General features: G+C 51.0%; 1 protein-coding gene across 7 annotated transcripts in view; it reads right to left on the bottom strand.

The window, feature by feature from the left end:
* Positions 1-352: 352 nt before the first annotated feature.
* The window catches only part of BCL2L1 (BCL2 like 1), a 72434-nt gene continuing 58846 nt past the window's right edge, over positions 353-13940 (bottom strand). For all 7 annotated transcript variants that reach the window (XM_006154722.3, XM_006154721.3, XM_027774271.1 and 4 more), the window contains exon 3: positions 353-1958. In XM_006154722.3, coding sequence (XP_006154784.1) covers positions 1821-1958 — 138 coding nt within the window. In that variant the 3' untranslated portion in view covers positions 353-1820. The remainder of the gene's footprint in view (positions 1959-13940) is intronic.

Raw genomic sequence — 13940 nt, forward strand, 5'->3', positions numbered from 1 at the left:
GTCCAGCGATGTCCATTATGCCATCTTCTGGTCCCACAGACACGCAGTCTTGACTGTTTGCTTGAAGATGAAATCGAACGATGGAATTTGCAGAATGTGTGCCTGCCCTTAACTGTCCATCGACCCTAGACTGGACACTGAAGGGGCTTTGTTGGCTGCAAGATCCCCAGTGCCTAGGTCAATAAAAACTTTCCCAAGGAACAGGTGGAGAAATTTGGCCTCAAGGAGAGGAAGGGACTTGTTAAAGGCCCTCCTCTGAGGGCAGCAAAATAGGACCAGTAAGTGCTCGCTCTCAGTCAGCCAGGTAGCCCCTCCATTCCCCCTGCCAGAACACACAGACCAGGCTCTTTGCTCACTGAAGTAACACAGTTTATTACTGAACTGCACTTTCACTTTCACACCGACTATTTCAAAGAGCAAGGGGGTTGGGGGAGGGACAGGTGCCCCTCAGGAGTCAGGACCCCAGCCAGTTTCCCTGGACCAGGGCAGGGGAAGGGAGCATCAGGCCGTCCAATCTCCGGGCACCAGCTCTCCACGTGCACACGCACAGCAAGCCAGCAGCTCCTCACACATAAATACAGACACGCTTAACAAAAATAGTATATCATCTTCACAAGGAATAAAAACTAGTCTCGAATATGTACAGCAGAGAGCCCGGGATGGCCAGGGCTGGGCTAGGCCCCCCAGAGATGACAGGCCAAGGGTGGAACAGAGGAGAGACAGGCCTGAAGGACTCCTGAGGCCATTCTGGCCCTGGCAGCCCAGCTGCCCAGGCTGGACGGGGTTGGGCAAATCTGCCCGGCCAGGCGGGACTGACCCCTCCCCACCTCCACCCCGAGAACCAGGCTCTCCTTCCTGCGCTTCCTGCCTGAGGTAGGGAAGACCCTAGGGCTCCCATAGCTGCTCCTATAGCCCCCCTTCACCTCTGGGCCAAGGCCCCTCAACACCTGGACCCCATGGGAAGCAGCCCAAGGCAAAGATGCCAAGGCTGATCTCCGTGCAGGAAGTGAGGCAGCTGAGGCCATCAACAGCTCTGGGCACCTGCTTGGGCCCTGTTGGTCCCTTGGTCATGGTCAGGGGAGCTGGGAGAGGGGAAGGGACTAGGCTGGTGCAAAACTGCAAGGGCCACCTTAGCTTTGGCATGGGGTGCTTCCTGCAGCTGTAGCCCCCTCCCTCTGGGGTGGGGCCTCTAGTCAGAGACCTCTGGAAAACATTCAGACTGGAAGTGGGGACTTTGGCCAGGCCAGAGGTGGGGAGGGAGTCCCCATCTTTGCTTCTTTATTCTAAGCAGCCTGAACACCTAATTAGTCAAAACTGGCCCCCAAATGGCTCTGGGGGTAGGGATGGAAAGAAGGGGAACCCAGGTCTAGGGTCAATGGGAAATGATAAATTCTGAGGCCACAAACATCGAAACAAAGGCAATCTAGTCTTTCTTTCTGGCGAAGAGGTTCAGAAAACTTTTCAGCTCCCTGGCAGGAAAGCATTCTTGGAGGTGAAAGGGTGAGGGTCCACCAATCAGGCAGGGCCCTCCCGCCCCCAGCACAAACTCCCCCCACATCTGCCAGCTTCAGTGGGGCAGGTTTGGGGGAAACTCTGGATTGTGAGGCCAAGAGAACTGAGGTGTCGGCAAGGGTGGCTCTCACAGAAGCGTGGTAGATTCTAGAAAACTAACTGCAGGGGACCAAGTTTAGGCCCAACCCTGTGATGGTGGATGGGTGTGATATGCATGTAGTGGTTCTCCTGGTGGCAATGGTGGCTGGACGGAGGGATGTGGTGGGGCAGGGTGGGGGCAGGAGGGTAAGTGGGTGGTCAGTGTCTGGTCATTTCCGGCTGAAGAGCGAGCCCAGCAGAACCACGCCGGCCACAGTCATGCCTGTCAGGAACCAGCGGTTGAAGCGCTCCTGGCCCTTCCGGCTCTCGGCTGCTGCATTGTTCCCGTAGAGTTCCACAAAAGTGTCCTGCAGAGAGAGAAGGGGAGGCACTGTTTGAGTCCTCAGACAGCAGTGTGGGTGGGTAGGTGGTAGGCCACATGCAGTGGCCTTGGTGATGGAAAAACTGTAGCCATCAGTGCCACTTTGGCCCAGATAAAACGGTTAAGGGCTCTCCTCTTTCTTTTTTTCTTTTTTTTTAAAAAAAAAAAAGTATTTAATTTTATTCAGCATTATTATTATTTTTAATTTGATCAGAGAGAAAGAGAAAGTGAGAAAGCAAGCCACCAGGTTTGGGACTGGAACTGTAGTCAGCCATGTGGGAGTTTAGTGCCCCAATCACCATGCTACCTGCCAGCCCCCCCTTTTACTTTTTAAGTTTTTTTTTAAGAATTATTTTTATTCAACTTTATTTATTATCTTTTAATTTCATTTATTTTTAAATATGAGAGACAGAGACAGACAGAGAAGGAGAGTGAGGTAAAGTGACAACGCACCAGGCCTGGGATTCGAACCATGGTCAGCCATGTGTGAATCCTACACCCTCAACCACCATGCCACCTGCTGGCCCCTATTTTTTTTTTTAAGGTTTTTGTCATAGGGTACATATGCTTGCCAGAGAGAAACAAAGAGACAGAGAGAGGGAAAGTAAGAAATCACCCCAGACCAGAGGTACAGCTTTGCAATCCCTTTTCTTCTCGAGATTTTGGGCATGCATGCCTGGTACGATATTCAAGTTCCCGGATCCTTGACTCAAACTATGGCTGGCCATGTGGGAATCCAGTGTCTTAACCACCACACCACTTGCTAGCCCCAGGGTTCTCCTCTTTTATTATTTTTAAAAAATTATTTTATTTACCTTTTTATTTATTTATTTAAATTTAACCAGAGAAGGACAGAGAGTGCACACGCATGAGAGAGAGAGAGAGAGAGGGAGGGGGAGAGGGAGAGAGAGAGAGGGTGCGCGCGAGAGAGAGAGAGAAAGAGAAAGAAGGAAAGTGAGAAAGTAAGCTGCCAGGTCTGGGACTTGAACCACAGTTGGCCATGTGGGAACCCGGCAAGCACCCTCAACCACCATGTCACCTGCCGGCCCCAGCCCTCTTCCTTTACTCTTAGCTGGGGATGACTGACCCATATTATTGTTAAGAAAACTTAAGAGAGGCAGACAGCCTCACTAAGGTACTCACTAAAGAATCCCACGTGAGAAAGATGGCAGGGTCAGGGAACTGACAGCAAGCCAGGAGGCTGGAGTGACACTGGAGAGGAGGGGATGGTGCAGGGGTGAATAGGGGCCAGCCTGTGTGGGGCCTGGAAGCCAGAGAGGAGCCTGGCGTGGAACCTGGAGGTGAGGTGGAGCTACTAGGCCTCCACCTTTAAAAAAAGAAAAAGCCAGAGGCATGTGTGCTAGCCAGAAAGAGACAGAGGGTGAAAGAATCCCCAGTGGGGTATGATCACAATGCAATCTCTTCTCCATTTCTCTATCCTGTGGGGACTTAGGGTACACACATGAATGGGCCTGGTGTGTTTTCTATGCCAGGGTTGGGATTTGACCACATGGTCAGCCATATGGGATTTTACTCCCTCAACCACGATGCTACTGGATTGCATTTTCCTACCCCCATGCCACTGTTTTTTTCCTTTTTTTTTTTTTTTAACAATTTATTTATTTTAAATTATTATCATTATTCTTCAATTTTGACCAGAGAGAGATAGACAGAAAGGGAGAGTGAGAAAGCAAGCCACCAGGTCTGGGACTTGAAGCATGGTTGGCTATGTGGGAGTCCACGCATCAACCACCATGCTACCTGTTAGCCCCAGCCCACTGGTTTTTTTTTTTTTTTTTGGAGGGGGGTGGTATAGGGCCCTTGTGTTCACCAGAAAGACAAAGAGACAGAAAGTGAGAAATCACTCCCCAGGGGATGGCCACGCAGCCAACCCTTCTCTTCCATTCTCCTCTTGGGATCTTGGGCATGCACGCACATGCACCCAGCATGAATTTAAGCCATCAGGTCCAGGACTCGAACCGTGGTCGACTACATGGGAGTCCAGTGACATAGCCATTACGCCAACTGCTGGTCCCCATCTCACTGTTTTTAAGAGATAGGGAGGGACTCATTGTCACAGTTCTCCTGCCTTAGGCACAGTGCCTGACTCTTCTTCCGATAGGATTTCACCGTGTTGTCTGGGACAGCCTGGAGCTTGTGATCCTCTGGCTTTAGCCTCCTGAATCACTGGGATTACCTGGCCTATGCCACTGCTTCCGGCCTGTAGGCTGGATGGGGACTAGAACCTGGGCACCTGTGGTCACAGCCTGAGGAGTGCAGAGTCTTATCAATGCTACTGCATGCCAGAGAAGAGGGGAAAGGAACAGGGCTAAATTCCCAGAGTGATTCAGGGCAGATTCAGAAGCTGAGGAAGTCTTGGGGTTTTTCAGCCAGAGTCTCCTTCTCCTTCAGGGGAGCCTCTGGCTTGGGTAGGCTGGTAGATGGGAAAAGCAGGGCAGAGAGGGTAACAAGGATGCAGGATTGGGAGGCTCTCATGTTGGGGTTTCTGAGCCCCTGTCCCCCACCCTAGAGGGTGTGACTTGGCCCAGGAGGAGGTGAGCAACAGCCTTCTGCTCTGAAGCTAGGTCAGGAGGGAAGCACATGATATGGAAGAGGGGTGGTAGCTAAACACCCAGCTCAGGGTGCAGCCAGCCTATTGAGTAGGGAGAGGGCAGCCTGCAGCACCCTTTTATGAGGAAGTTTCCTACCCAGTTTGTCCTTAAACCCTCCTAACAATGCTATAATGAGGCTTTCTCCCCCCATTTACAAATCAAGAAGCTGCGATTTTGAGGGCCAAGGGCCATGATCAAGGTCACTTGGCTTTGTCAGTGGTGGGACCAGATTCCAAACCTGGTGACACACCTAGAACTAAATGCTCAGCGTGTGAGTGTGGAATGCAGGTCACTAGCTGGCTCCCGAGCTCATGTCTTGCTGCATTATGTCTTGCCGCATTAAAAAAATATATATTCGGGAACCAGCAGTTAGCGTAATGGCTATGTCGCTGGATTCCCACGTAGTCGACCGCGGTTCGTGTCCTGGACCCGGTGGCTTAAAACTCACGCCGGGCGCGTGTGCGTGCGTGCCCAAGATCCCGAGAGGAGAATGGAGGAGAAGGGATTGCGGCGTGACCATCCCCCCTGGGGGGTGATTTCTCGCTTTCTGTCTCTATGTCTCTCTCTGTCTGTCTGGCGAGCGCACGCGCCCTACAGTGAAAATCTCTCCAAAAAAAAAAAAAATATATATGAGAGAGAGAGAGAGAGAATGAGAAAGCAAGCCACCAGGTCTGGGACTCGAACTATGGTCAGCCATGTGGAAGTCCCCAGTGCCCTTAGCCGCCACACCACCTGTCAGCCCCCCCATCTTGCCTCTTGATGCACTCCCCCCACTGGACTTCCATTTCCACCTGGTCCCAGCAGGTGCAGAGGCTGCCCCTCAGACGGGGCCTGCTGTCTCCACTTGGCCCCAGGTGCCACATGTCAACTTGCTCACCTGTGCTACCTGCATGGTCCACTTCTAGTCACAATAACCCCCTCAGTCCACACCCTGCACAAAGAAGATTTCTAAAAGCAGATCAGATCTCAGCGTGTCTGCTTCAAGTGCTCCAGCAGCTTTCCCCTGCACTTAGGAAGCCAGTGTCACTGAGCATGCTATCCCTGATACCTAGGACAGTGCCCCACGCACTGAGCTGCCAACCTGGGTGAGGGAACCCTCCACATTTATCGAACCATTAGGGAGGGAGGTAGCCCGGACACAAACCAGAGCTCTTCCCAGCTTAACTTCTAGCCACTGAAAGGCCCTCTATGCAGACCACACTCCACAAGGCTGACCAGAAGGTTGACCAGAGGGACGGACACAACACACACCTTCCCAAGGCTCGCCAGCACATCTGGAATAATGTCCCTGCTCCCTAGCACACCTGGAATAATGTCCCCACTCCCTAGCATGGCCAGCAAGGCCAAACAGGAGCCAGTCTCCTCCCCACTCCAGTAGCACTGGCCTCTTGTCTCTTCCTCCAACATTTGCCATCTTAATCACCATGCCACTGGCTGGCCCACTTTTTCTTTTCAGCAACCCCCAGTGGGGATGGCCATGGCACAATCCCTTCTACTCCATTTTCCTCTCGGGATTTTAGGCACACATGCACATGTGCCTGGTGTGTTTCAAGTCACTGGGTCCAGGACTTGAACCACAGTTGGCCATGTGTGAGTCCAGTGATGTAACACTAGCTATCTGCTGGTCCCTTTTTCAGTATTTTTTCATAACCAGACTTTATACTTTGTTTTTGTTGATTTGTCTTCTATACCAGATGTGTCTTGATGAGGGCAGAGATCATGCCTTGTTCCTGTATACACAGGCCTCGGAACAGTATCTGGCACATAGTTGGTGCTCAGAAAGTAGAACACATGCACTGCATGTCTAAGTGCTGGGCATTGCTAACCCACTTCTTTCACTTTTATCAGAATTCCCAGAGGTAGACACTGAGCCCCATTTCACAGTTTAGATGACTGAGGTTCAAGGGAGGAGACATCCAGCTCACAGATGGCAGAGCCATCATCACACTGCAGGACTACTTAGCTTCAAAGTATTGCTGCTTGGGCCAGTCAGTGGTATGGTGGTTAAGGTGGCTGGATCCCACATGGCTGACTGCATGGTTTGCATCCCAGACCTGGTAGCTTGAGAAATATACCTAGTGGATGTGCATGCTCACCCAAATTCCAGAGGGGAGAATGGAGGAGAGGGGACTGAGGCATGACTAACCACTGTGGGGAGTGCTTTCTCGTTTTCTCTCTCTCCTGCATACAACATGTGCCCAAAGGTGAAGTAAAGAAAGAAAAATCAAAGTGAGGGCAGCATTAGCAGGACACTTCCCTTATGTTGGAGCTGGGGGGACTTATCCTGTCAGTCATGCTGAAAGGTCTCTGAGGAGGCAGGACTTAGGAGCAGAGTTGAGGTGGAGCCTGGGCTCTGGGAGGGGGTCAGTAGGCATGGATGTACCTCTCTGTCCCCTCTCCATCCTGGCCAGCCCCGAGTTAAGTGAGCCCAGATGAAATCACACACACACAAAAGACTTATCTGTGATGGGGGAAGTCCCAGGCTGTGGGGAACATGGGAGAAATGAGGCCTTGACCAGAAGGCCCTGGTTATCCCAAGGGACCAAATGTCCCACAAGAAACGAGGGATGCCAGAGTTGTTGTCAAAGTGGGAGCGGCCTGGCTCCCTTGATGGGAACTTTCCTGAAGCAGAGGGCTGGCAGCCACAGGACATTTTCAGCTCTGGGGCAGGGTTGGAGTAAACAGGCCCTGTCCTTGCAAAGGCACAAAGCATTCACTGTCCAGGAATAGTCATGCCAGGGAGGGGACATTCACATTTCAGTGCCACAGAGAACAAGGCACTGACACACCCCAGTCCCCACTCCTGTGTTGTTGGCCAGAACAACCTTCATCTCCACTCCAGGAGTGCCTTCTCCAGGGAGGAGGCGGAGGATTTCCAGGGGGTGTGGATTCTGAGGATTGCTTTTGCAGAGAACACACGAGCAAAGTGGGCCGTGCTGCTCCAGGGCGGGTGCTGGAGAGGCGGTGGTGTGGGTATATTTAGCCCACGGTTCACACGACACACTTAGAAACAAACATAGCCATTTTCTCAGCGGGCGGCTGTTCTGGATAAATAAACAGGATTGAGAGCAACCCTGGTCTGGAAAAGCAGAGATAAGCCCCTCCTGCTCCTCAGGTGGCTCCCACTGCTTTGAGCCAGGCCTGGTGTGGTGGGCAGTACATGAGGTCTAAGGGGGTGGGTTTCAGGGAGGTCTTTGGAAGACCCAGGCCCAGGGCATGTCTGCAGCTTTAGCTTGGGTTAGAGCATGGTAGGGGAAGTTTCTCTTTACAGCTGACCTCTGCCATGGGGGACCACATCAGGGTTTTAAGGGCCACTGGAGACAAGCAGTGGCTATTGACCTCCACAAGAGAGTCACGGGCTCCTAGCCAGGCAGCTCCCTCAAGTCAGCAGGGTCACCCACCTGTTCTGTTTCCCACAGCCAATCTGTGGTTGAGACTAGACTGGATTAGGAACCTCGGTCTCCTGATGTGGTCCCTGGAGAGGTTCAGCATGGGGCCACTTTCAAGGCCTTTCCTCCTCCAATCCTTCCATGCATGTGGAACCACCTTGATTTGCGCACTCCAGGTGTCCCATGCTCTTGCACTTCTGCCCACACTGGATCCTTTATTAGTCAACCTCCCCACATCTCTCTTACTCGGTTAGCCAATCCCTGCTCAGACTTCTTTTTTTCTTTTTTTTTTTTTTTTAAGAATTACTTAATTGTGGGGATAAGCAGGTGGCATGATGGTTAACGTGCTGGACACTCTCACATGGCCGACCATGGTTTGAGTCCCGGGTCTGGTGGCTTCCTTTCTCACTTTCCCTCTCTCTCTCTGTGTCTATCTCTGGTCAAATTAAAATAAATGAATGAATAAATACATTTAACGAAAAAGAATTACTTAATTGTATAATTACTTAATTGTATTTATTATTATTATTATTTTAATCTGACCTGATAGAGACAGAGAGAGAGAGAGAAAGTGAGCAAGCAAGCTCCCAGGTCCAGGACTCAAACTACAGTCAGCCATGTGGGTGGGAGTCATGTGCCTTAACCACCATGCCACCTGCTGGCCCCACCACTCAGTCTTTAAGACTCCCCTTTGGGGACCAGCAATTGGTGTAATGGCTATGTTTCTGGACTCCCGTGTAGTTGACCATGGTTCAAGTCTTGGACCTGGTAGCTTAAACTCATACCAGGGGCATGTGCGTGCGTGCATGCATGCCCAAGATCCCCAGAGAAGGGATTGTGGTGTGGCCATCCCCCTGGGGGGTGATTTCTTGCTTTCTGTCTCTGTCTTTCTGGCAAGTGCACACGCCCTGTAGCAAAAACCTCTCAAAAAAAAAAAGAAAAAGACTCCCCTTTGGAGTTCCCTCTTCCCTGTTCATCCCCCCTCCAGTTCTGGTATAGAAGTTTCTTTTGTGTTTCCAGGGTCCCTGGACCTCCATTTATAACCATAAATGTTTATTAAGCACCTGTCTCCACACCTGGCACTGGTTAACAGGACAGTGAACCAGGCTCTCACAGAGCTTACGTTCTAATCCACCTCATCGGCAACAAGATATCCTCCAATAGTATGACATGGAAGGTTTTTAGATACTGCAATGGCTTGTAGTGCTCCGTGGGCCGTGGTACAGAGAGATGCAGGATAGCTATGGTATTCAAATTTCACAAGAGGACAATTAGGACAAAATATCTAACAAACTCCTAAGGGAGAGGTGATAAGAAAGAAAAAGATTGAGAAACATTGTCCTAGTGGGAAGCAGGAAGAAAAAAGAAAAGACAATTTCAGAGATGATAAAAGTAAGCTGTGGGGATGTGATAGAGAATACTCCCCTGGGGGACTAGTATCGGTGCAGTGATCAGAAAAGGTCTCTGTGAAAGTGAGGTCTCTGCTGAGACCTGAGGGACAAGGCAGCAGCAGCCATGGGAAGATGGAACAATCTTGGATAAGAATGAGCATGACAAGCAGAGGCAGCCAGTGCAAAGGCCCTGAGGTGAGAGGGAGAGGAACAGCGTCCTTAGATTGAAGCCCTGTGTCTGTGTGTCTGTCAGTCCCGTCAGCCTGAGAGCTCAGTGCAGACAAGGATCGAGTCTGACCTCAGTCTGAAACCTGGGCCCACCCAGACAGGCACAGGCTGACTTTAGCCAGATCTCTGCCCAGAGGTAGCTGAGCGAATGACACAGGGGTCAAGTCAAGGCTGGCATGATGCCCCAAGGGAAGGGACCCAAATGTCTGGAGACCACCACACTCGTGAAGGGCTTAAGTATAGTCCCTGTTTGAATCTGCAGTGTAGTCATTTCTTTTTATAAGTTTTGCCAAAGGGTGTATGTGCTCATCAGATTAGAGAGAAAGAGAGAGAGAAGAGGGAGAAAGCACCTTCCCATGGGGAACAGTCACACTATAATTTCTTCTCTGTTTCTCCATCCTACCAGGATTTGGGGTACACGCAAACATGCGCACAGCATGTTTTTCAAGCCACTGGGTCTGGGACTCAAACCATGTAGTCAGCCATGTCAAATCCAGTGCCTCTTTAACCCAGGCCACGGGCTGGCCCATGATCCATGGTCTTCTACTTCTCATCCTTCTTCTTTCTCATCTCCTATGTGTCCACACTTCATCCGAGTAGTTAACTTGGAGGCTCTATCACCTCTCTGTCCTATAGTGTTTTCACTTGTTAAACAGCAATATAATAATAATTACTGTCACTAGGATGGCTGACCTTTTACTGAACATCTGAATGTTTTACTCGTGCCGGGGCTGGTGCTAAGGCACTCCACCCCTACTAGGCCATTTTCCCCAATTACATGTCCAATCATACTCACTTGAGAGGTTTTTTGGTCCTGTTTCCCCTACTAGACTATGTGTGGTTTTGTCACCTCTATCTTGAGAACCTGGTGTTATAACTGGAACACAATATGTGCATTCTAAATGAGTCTGCCTTAGATGAATGAATGACTGTTTTCATTTAATCCTTGTCATAATGTATAGCCCCATTTTACAGATGTGAAAATGGAGGCCCCACAGCTTACCCAAGACCCCTACCTGGAAAGTGGCAGGACTGGGATTTGTCTGAGTTCTGGCCTCCTGCCTACTCTGATGTCCAGTCTTGCCCTTGCATCCTTGCTGTCTCTACCCAAAGAAAACCAGAGTTCTTCAGTGGCAGTGGCAGCAGCTGGCACTTACTGAGCACTTCTCCAGAGAGGCACTTTTCTTCCTTCTTGCAGACTCTAGTTAGCCATCTCCATACCCTGTCAGGGACTCTGTGGTGAGTCCACTATAGGGCTGATGGCCCCGAGGTCCACAGATGATCTGCGACTTGCTCAACGTCACACAGCAAGCTGGGTCCTGGCTGAGTGCCTACACCTATACTCTGGCTCCAGCGCCTTGGCTCAGTGTCAAGAGTAATGCTTCTCGAGCCCCCATTAGGAGCAGTACATACAGCTCTGTGTCTAAGGGGTCCTTGTTCGAAGTCCACAGAAACAGGCTCAGAGGGAACCAGCAGTTAGCATAATGGCTATGTCGCTGGACTCCCATGTAGTCGACCACGGTTTGCGTCCCAGACCCGGTGGTTTGAAACTCACGCCAGGCGCGTGTGCGTGTGTGCCCAAGATCCCGAGAGGAGAATGGAGGAGAGGGGATTGCGGCATGACCATCCCCCCGGGGGGTGATTTCTCGCTTTCTGTCTCTATGTCTCTCTCTGTCTGTCTGGCGAGCGCACGCACCCTATGGCGAAAATCTCTCCAAAAAAAAAAAAAAAAGAAAGAAAAGAAAAGAAACAGGCTCAGAGGCCCTGAGAAGCCTGACAAAAGCAGATGAGTGGGAAAGCTGGTTCCAAGCCCTAGTGTGTTGGACAGTAATCACATGTTCTGGGCCGGGGCTCTGGCCCCGCCTACATCCCTCTAGGAAGGTAAAGTGGTCTAATGCCACCAGTTGAATGAACAAGGTCTGGCCCGGCCAGCTGAAGGGAACTGGGTGCCACAGGAAAAGGATGTGACGGAGACCAGGAGGGAAAGTGAAACCCTTCCGTCCTGGCTTCAGTAGGGAACAAGAATCTGTGCCAGACGGGCCCTTCCTTCCTCCTGGTGACTCTGGAGGGCTCAGGCCCACCACTTCCTTCCTGCTCGGTTATTTCAGGAAAGAGGTAGGTGGAGAAGAGGAAGGGGCTCCTAGCAGTGAAAGGAAAGTGTCAGGGACCAAGTGTGTACTTTGCCCCAGCCTCCTCTAAGCCCTACACGGACAGACTAGAAGTCACTTGCAGAGTCACTTTCTACTCCTGGCCTCAGTTTCCCGGAGAGAGAGGCTGATGAGTGCCTGCTAAGTAGACAAGGCCTTGTTAGGAGATCCTTGGGAGACGGCAGGAAGCAAGGTGGGGCAGATGGTGAGGTCTTATCACCCTCTGGCAGGGAGCTACAGGCAGAGACTCGGAAGAAGTGAGGTTTGTGGTTGAAATCCACTTCCCTTGGCTTTCCTGGGGGAGCTGCTGGCCTCAGAGATGTGAGAGGAACTCAGCCTTTCTCCTCCTTCCTGGGGACCATAAGCTTGGATGTGGCGGCTTGGCAAGGCAACACAATGGGACCAGGACACAGAAGTGGGTGGCCCGATTGTGCTAGGGCTGACACCTCAGCCCATCCAGGCCTGTTGTGGGCACCACGGCAAACCTTCCACCTTCTCAGTCTTGGGTCTTCCTGCCTTGACCTCCTATGGCATGGGTAGTAAGATCAGGGGGTGAAAGCACTTAGTGAAGCAAGGTGACCTTGGTGTTACTGGCTCAGGGGCTGTCACAGGGAGCCCAAGCCATCTGGGTTTCAAGGACTATTTGGAAGTGTCCTTGCAGCAAACTTTGTGTTAATATTCTCCCAACTCTGCCCCTGTCAGCTGCCAGCCTTCTCATCCCCTGCCTCCTCCCCCACCGTTAGTTCTAAGAAGCTAAGCCTGACAGATGTGCTCATTTCTTAGAAAAGGAAGTGGTTGTGCCGGGAGGCGATAACACCTCCGCTGGGGAATGCAGAAAGCTATCGGGCACAGCAGCGTGAGCGTGGGTCTCCACCTCCCCAGCGCAGGCCTGGGGTACTGGGCTTGGGGCAGGGAGGCGATTCAGAACAGCATTTACTGGGGGCAGAAATGCTCACTTGATGGCTCACAGCCTCCTTCCCTGGGAGTGATGATGATAAAAACAGCTGATATTTACTAGGTACAAGGCATGGTTCTACGTGGTTCCTGTATATGAATCCACTGTCTCCTGACAATGACCCTACTGAGTACGTGCTGTTATTCCTCTTCACATTACAGAAGAGAACACAGAGGCAGAAAGGTCACGTCACCCTCCCGGGTCACAGAGTTCATACGTGGGAGTTGGCTGCAGAGCTAAGCAATCACCCACTCTCAGGCAGCTGCTACATGCTTATGTGTGTTCATCCCCAGGGATTCTGGGGTCTCCCCTCAACTCAACTCCCGTTTTGTCCCTGGAGATTCCCTATGTTTTCACAAGTAGCTGTCACAGACTTCCATTCTTTTCCCAGTGTCCAGGGTAAGGACCAAGGCTCATTCTTGGAGCAAAGTGACCTTACAAAATACCTATGCGGGAACCAGCAGTTAATGTAATGGTTATGTCACTGGACTCCCACATAGTCGACCGTGGTTCGCGTCCTGGACCTGGTGGCTTAAAACTCACGCCAGGCACGTGTGCGTGCGTGCGCGTGTGCCTAAGATCCCGAGAGGAGAATGGAGGAAAAGGGATTGCAGCATGACCATTCCCCCTGGGGGGTGATTTATTGCTTTCTATCTCTATGTCTCTGTCTGTCTGGCGAGTGCATGCGCCCTATAGCAAAAACCTCTCCAAAAAAAAAAAAAAAACCTATGCAGGGAGCAGCAAATGGTCCAAAAAAAAAAAAAAAAAAAAAAAAAAAACCTATGCAGGGAGCAGCAAATGGTGTAATGGTTACATTGCTGGACTCCCATAGAGTTGACCATTGTTTGAGTTCCAGACCCGGCAGCTTAAACTCACACCAGGCACGTGTGTGTGCGCGTACCCAAGATCCAGAGAGGACAATGGAGGAGAAGGGATTGTGGCGTGGCCATCACCCCAGTGGTGCGGCCATCGCGATTTCTTGCTTTTTGTCTCTCTGTCTCTCTCAGTCTTTTCGATGAACGTATGTGCACTATAGCAAAAACCTCTCTTCAAGGGGCTGGCAGGTGGCGTGGTGGTTAAGAGCTCTGGACTCCCACACGGCTAACTACGGTTCAAGTCCCAGACCTGGCTTTCTCACTTTCTCTTTCTCTCACTCTTGTTTGCACTGCCCCTCTCTGTCAAATAAATAAATAAACAAACAAACAAATAAAATTAAGTTAAATAAAATAATTCTTAAAAACAAACA

Source organism: Tupaia chinensis, unplaced genomic scaffold (genome assembly GCF_000334495.1).
Source record: "Tupaia chinensis unplaced genomic scaffold, TupChi_1.0 Scaffold000418_1, whole genome shotgun sequence".
Lineage (NCBI taxonomy): Eukaryota > Metazoa > Chordata > Mammalia > Scandentia > Tupaiidae > Tupaia > Tupaia belangeri.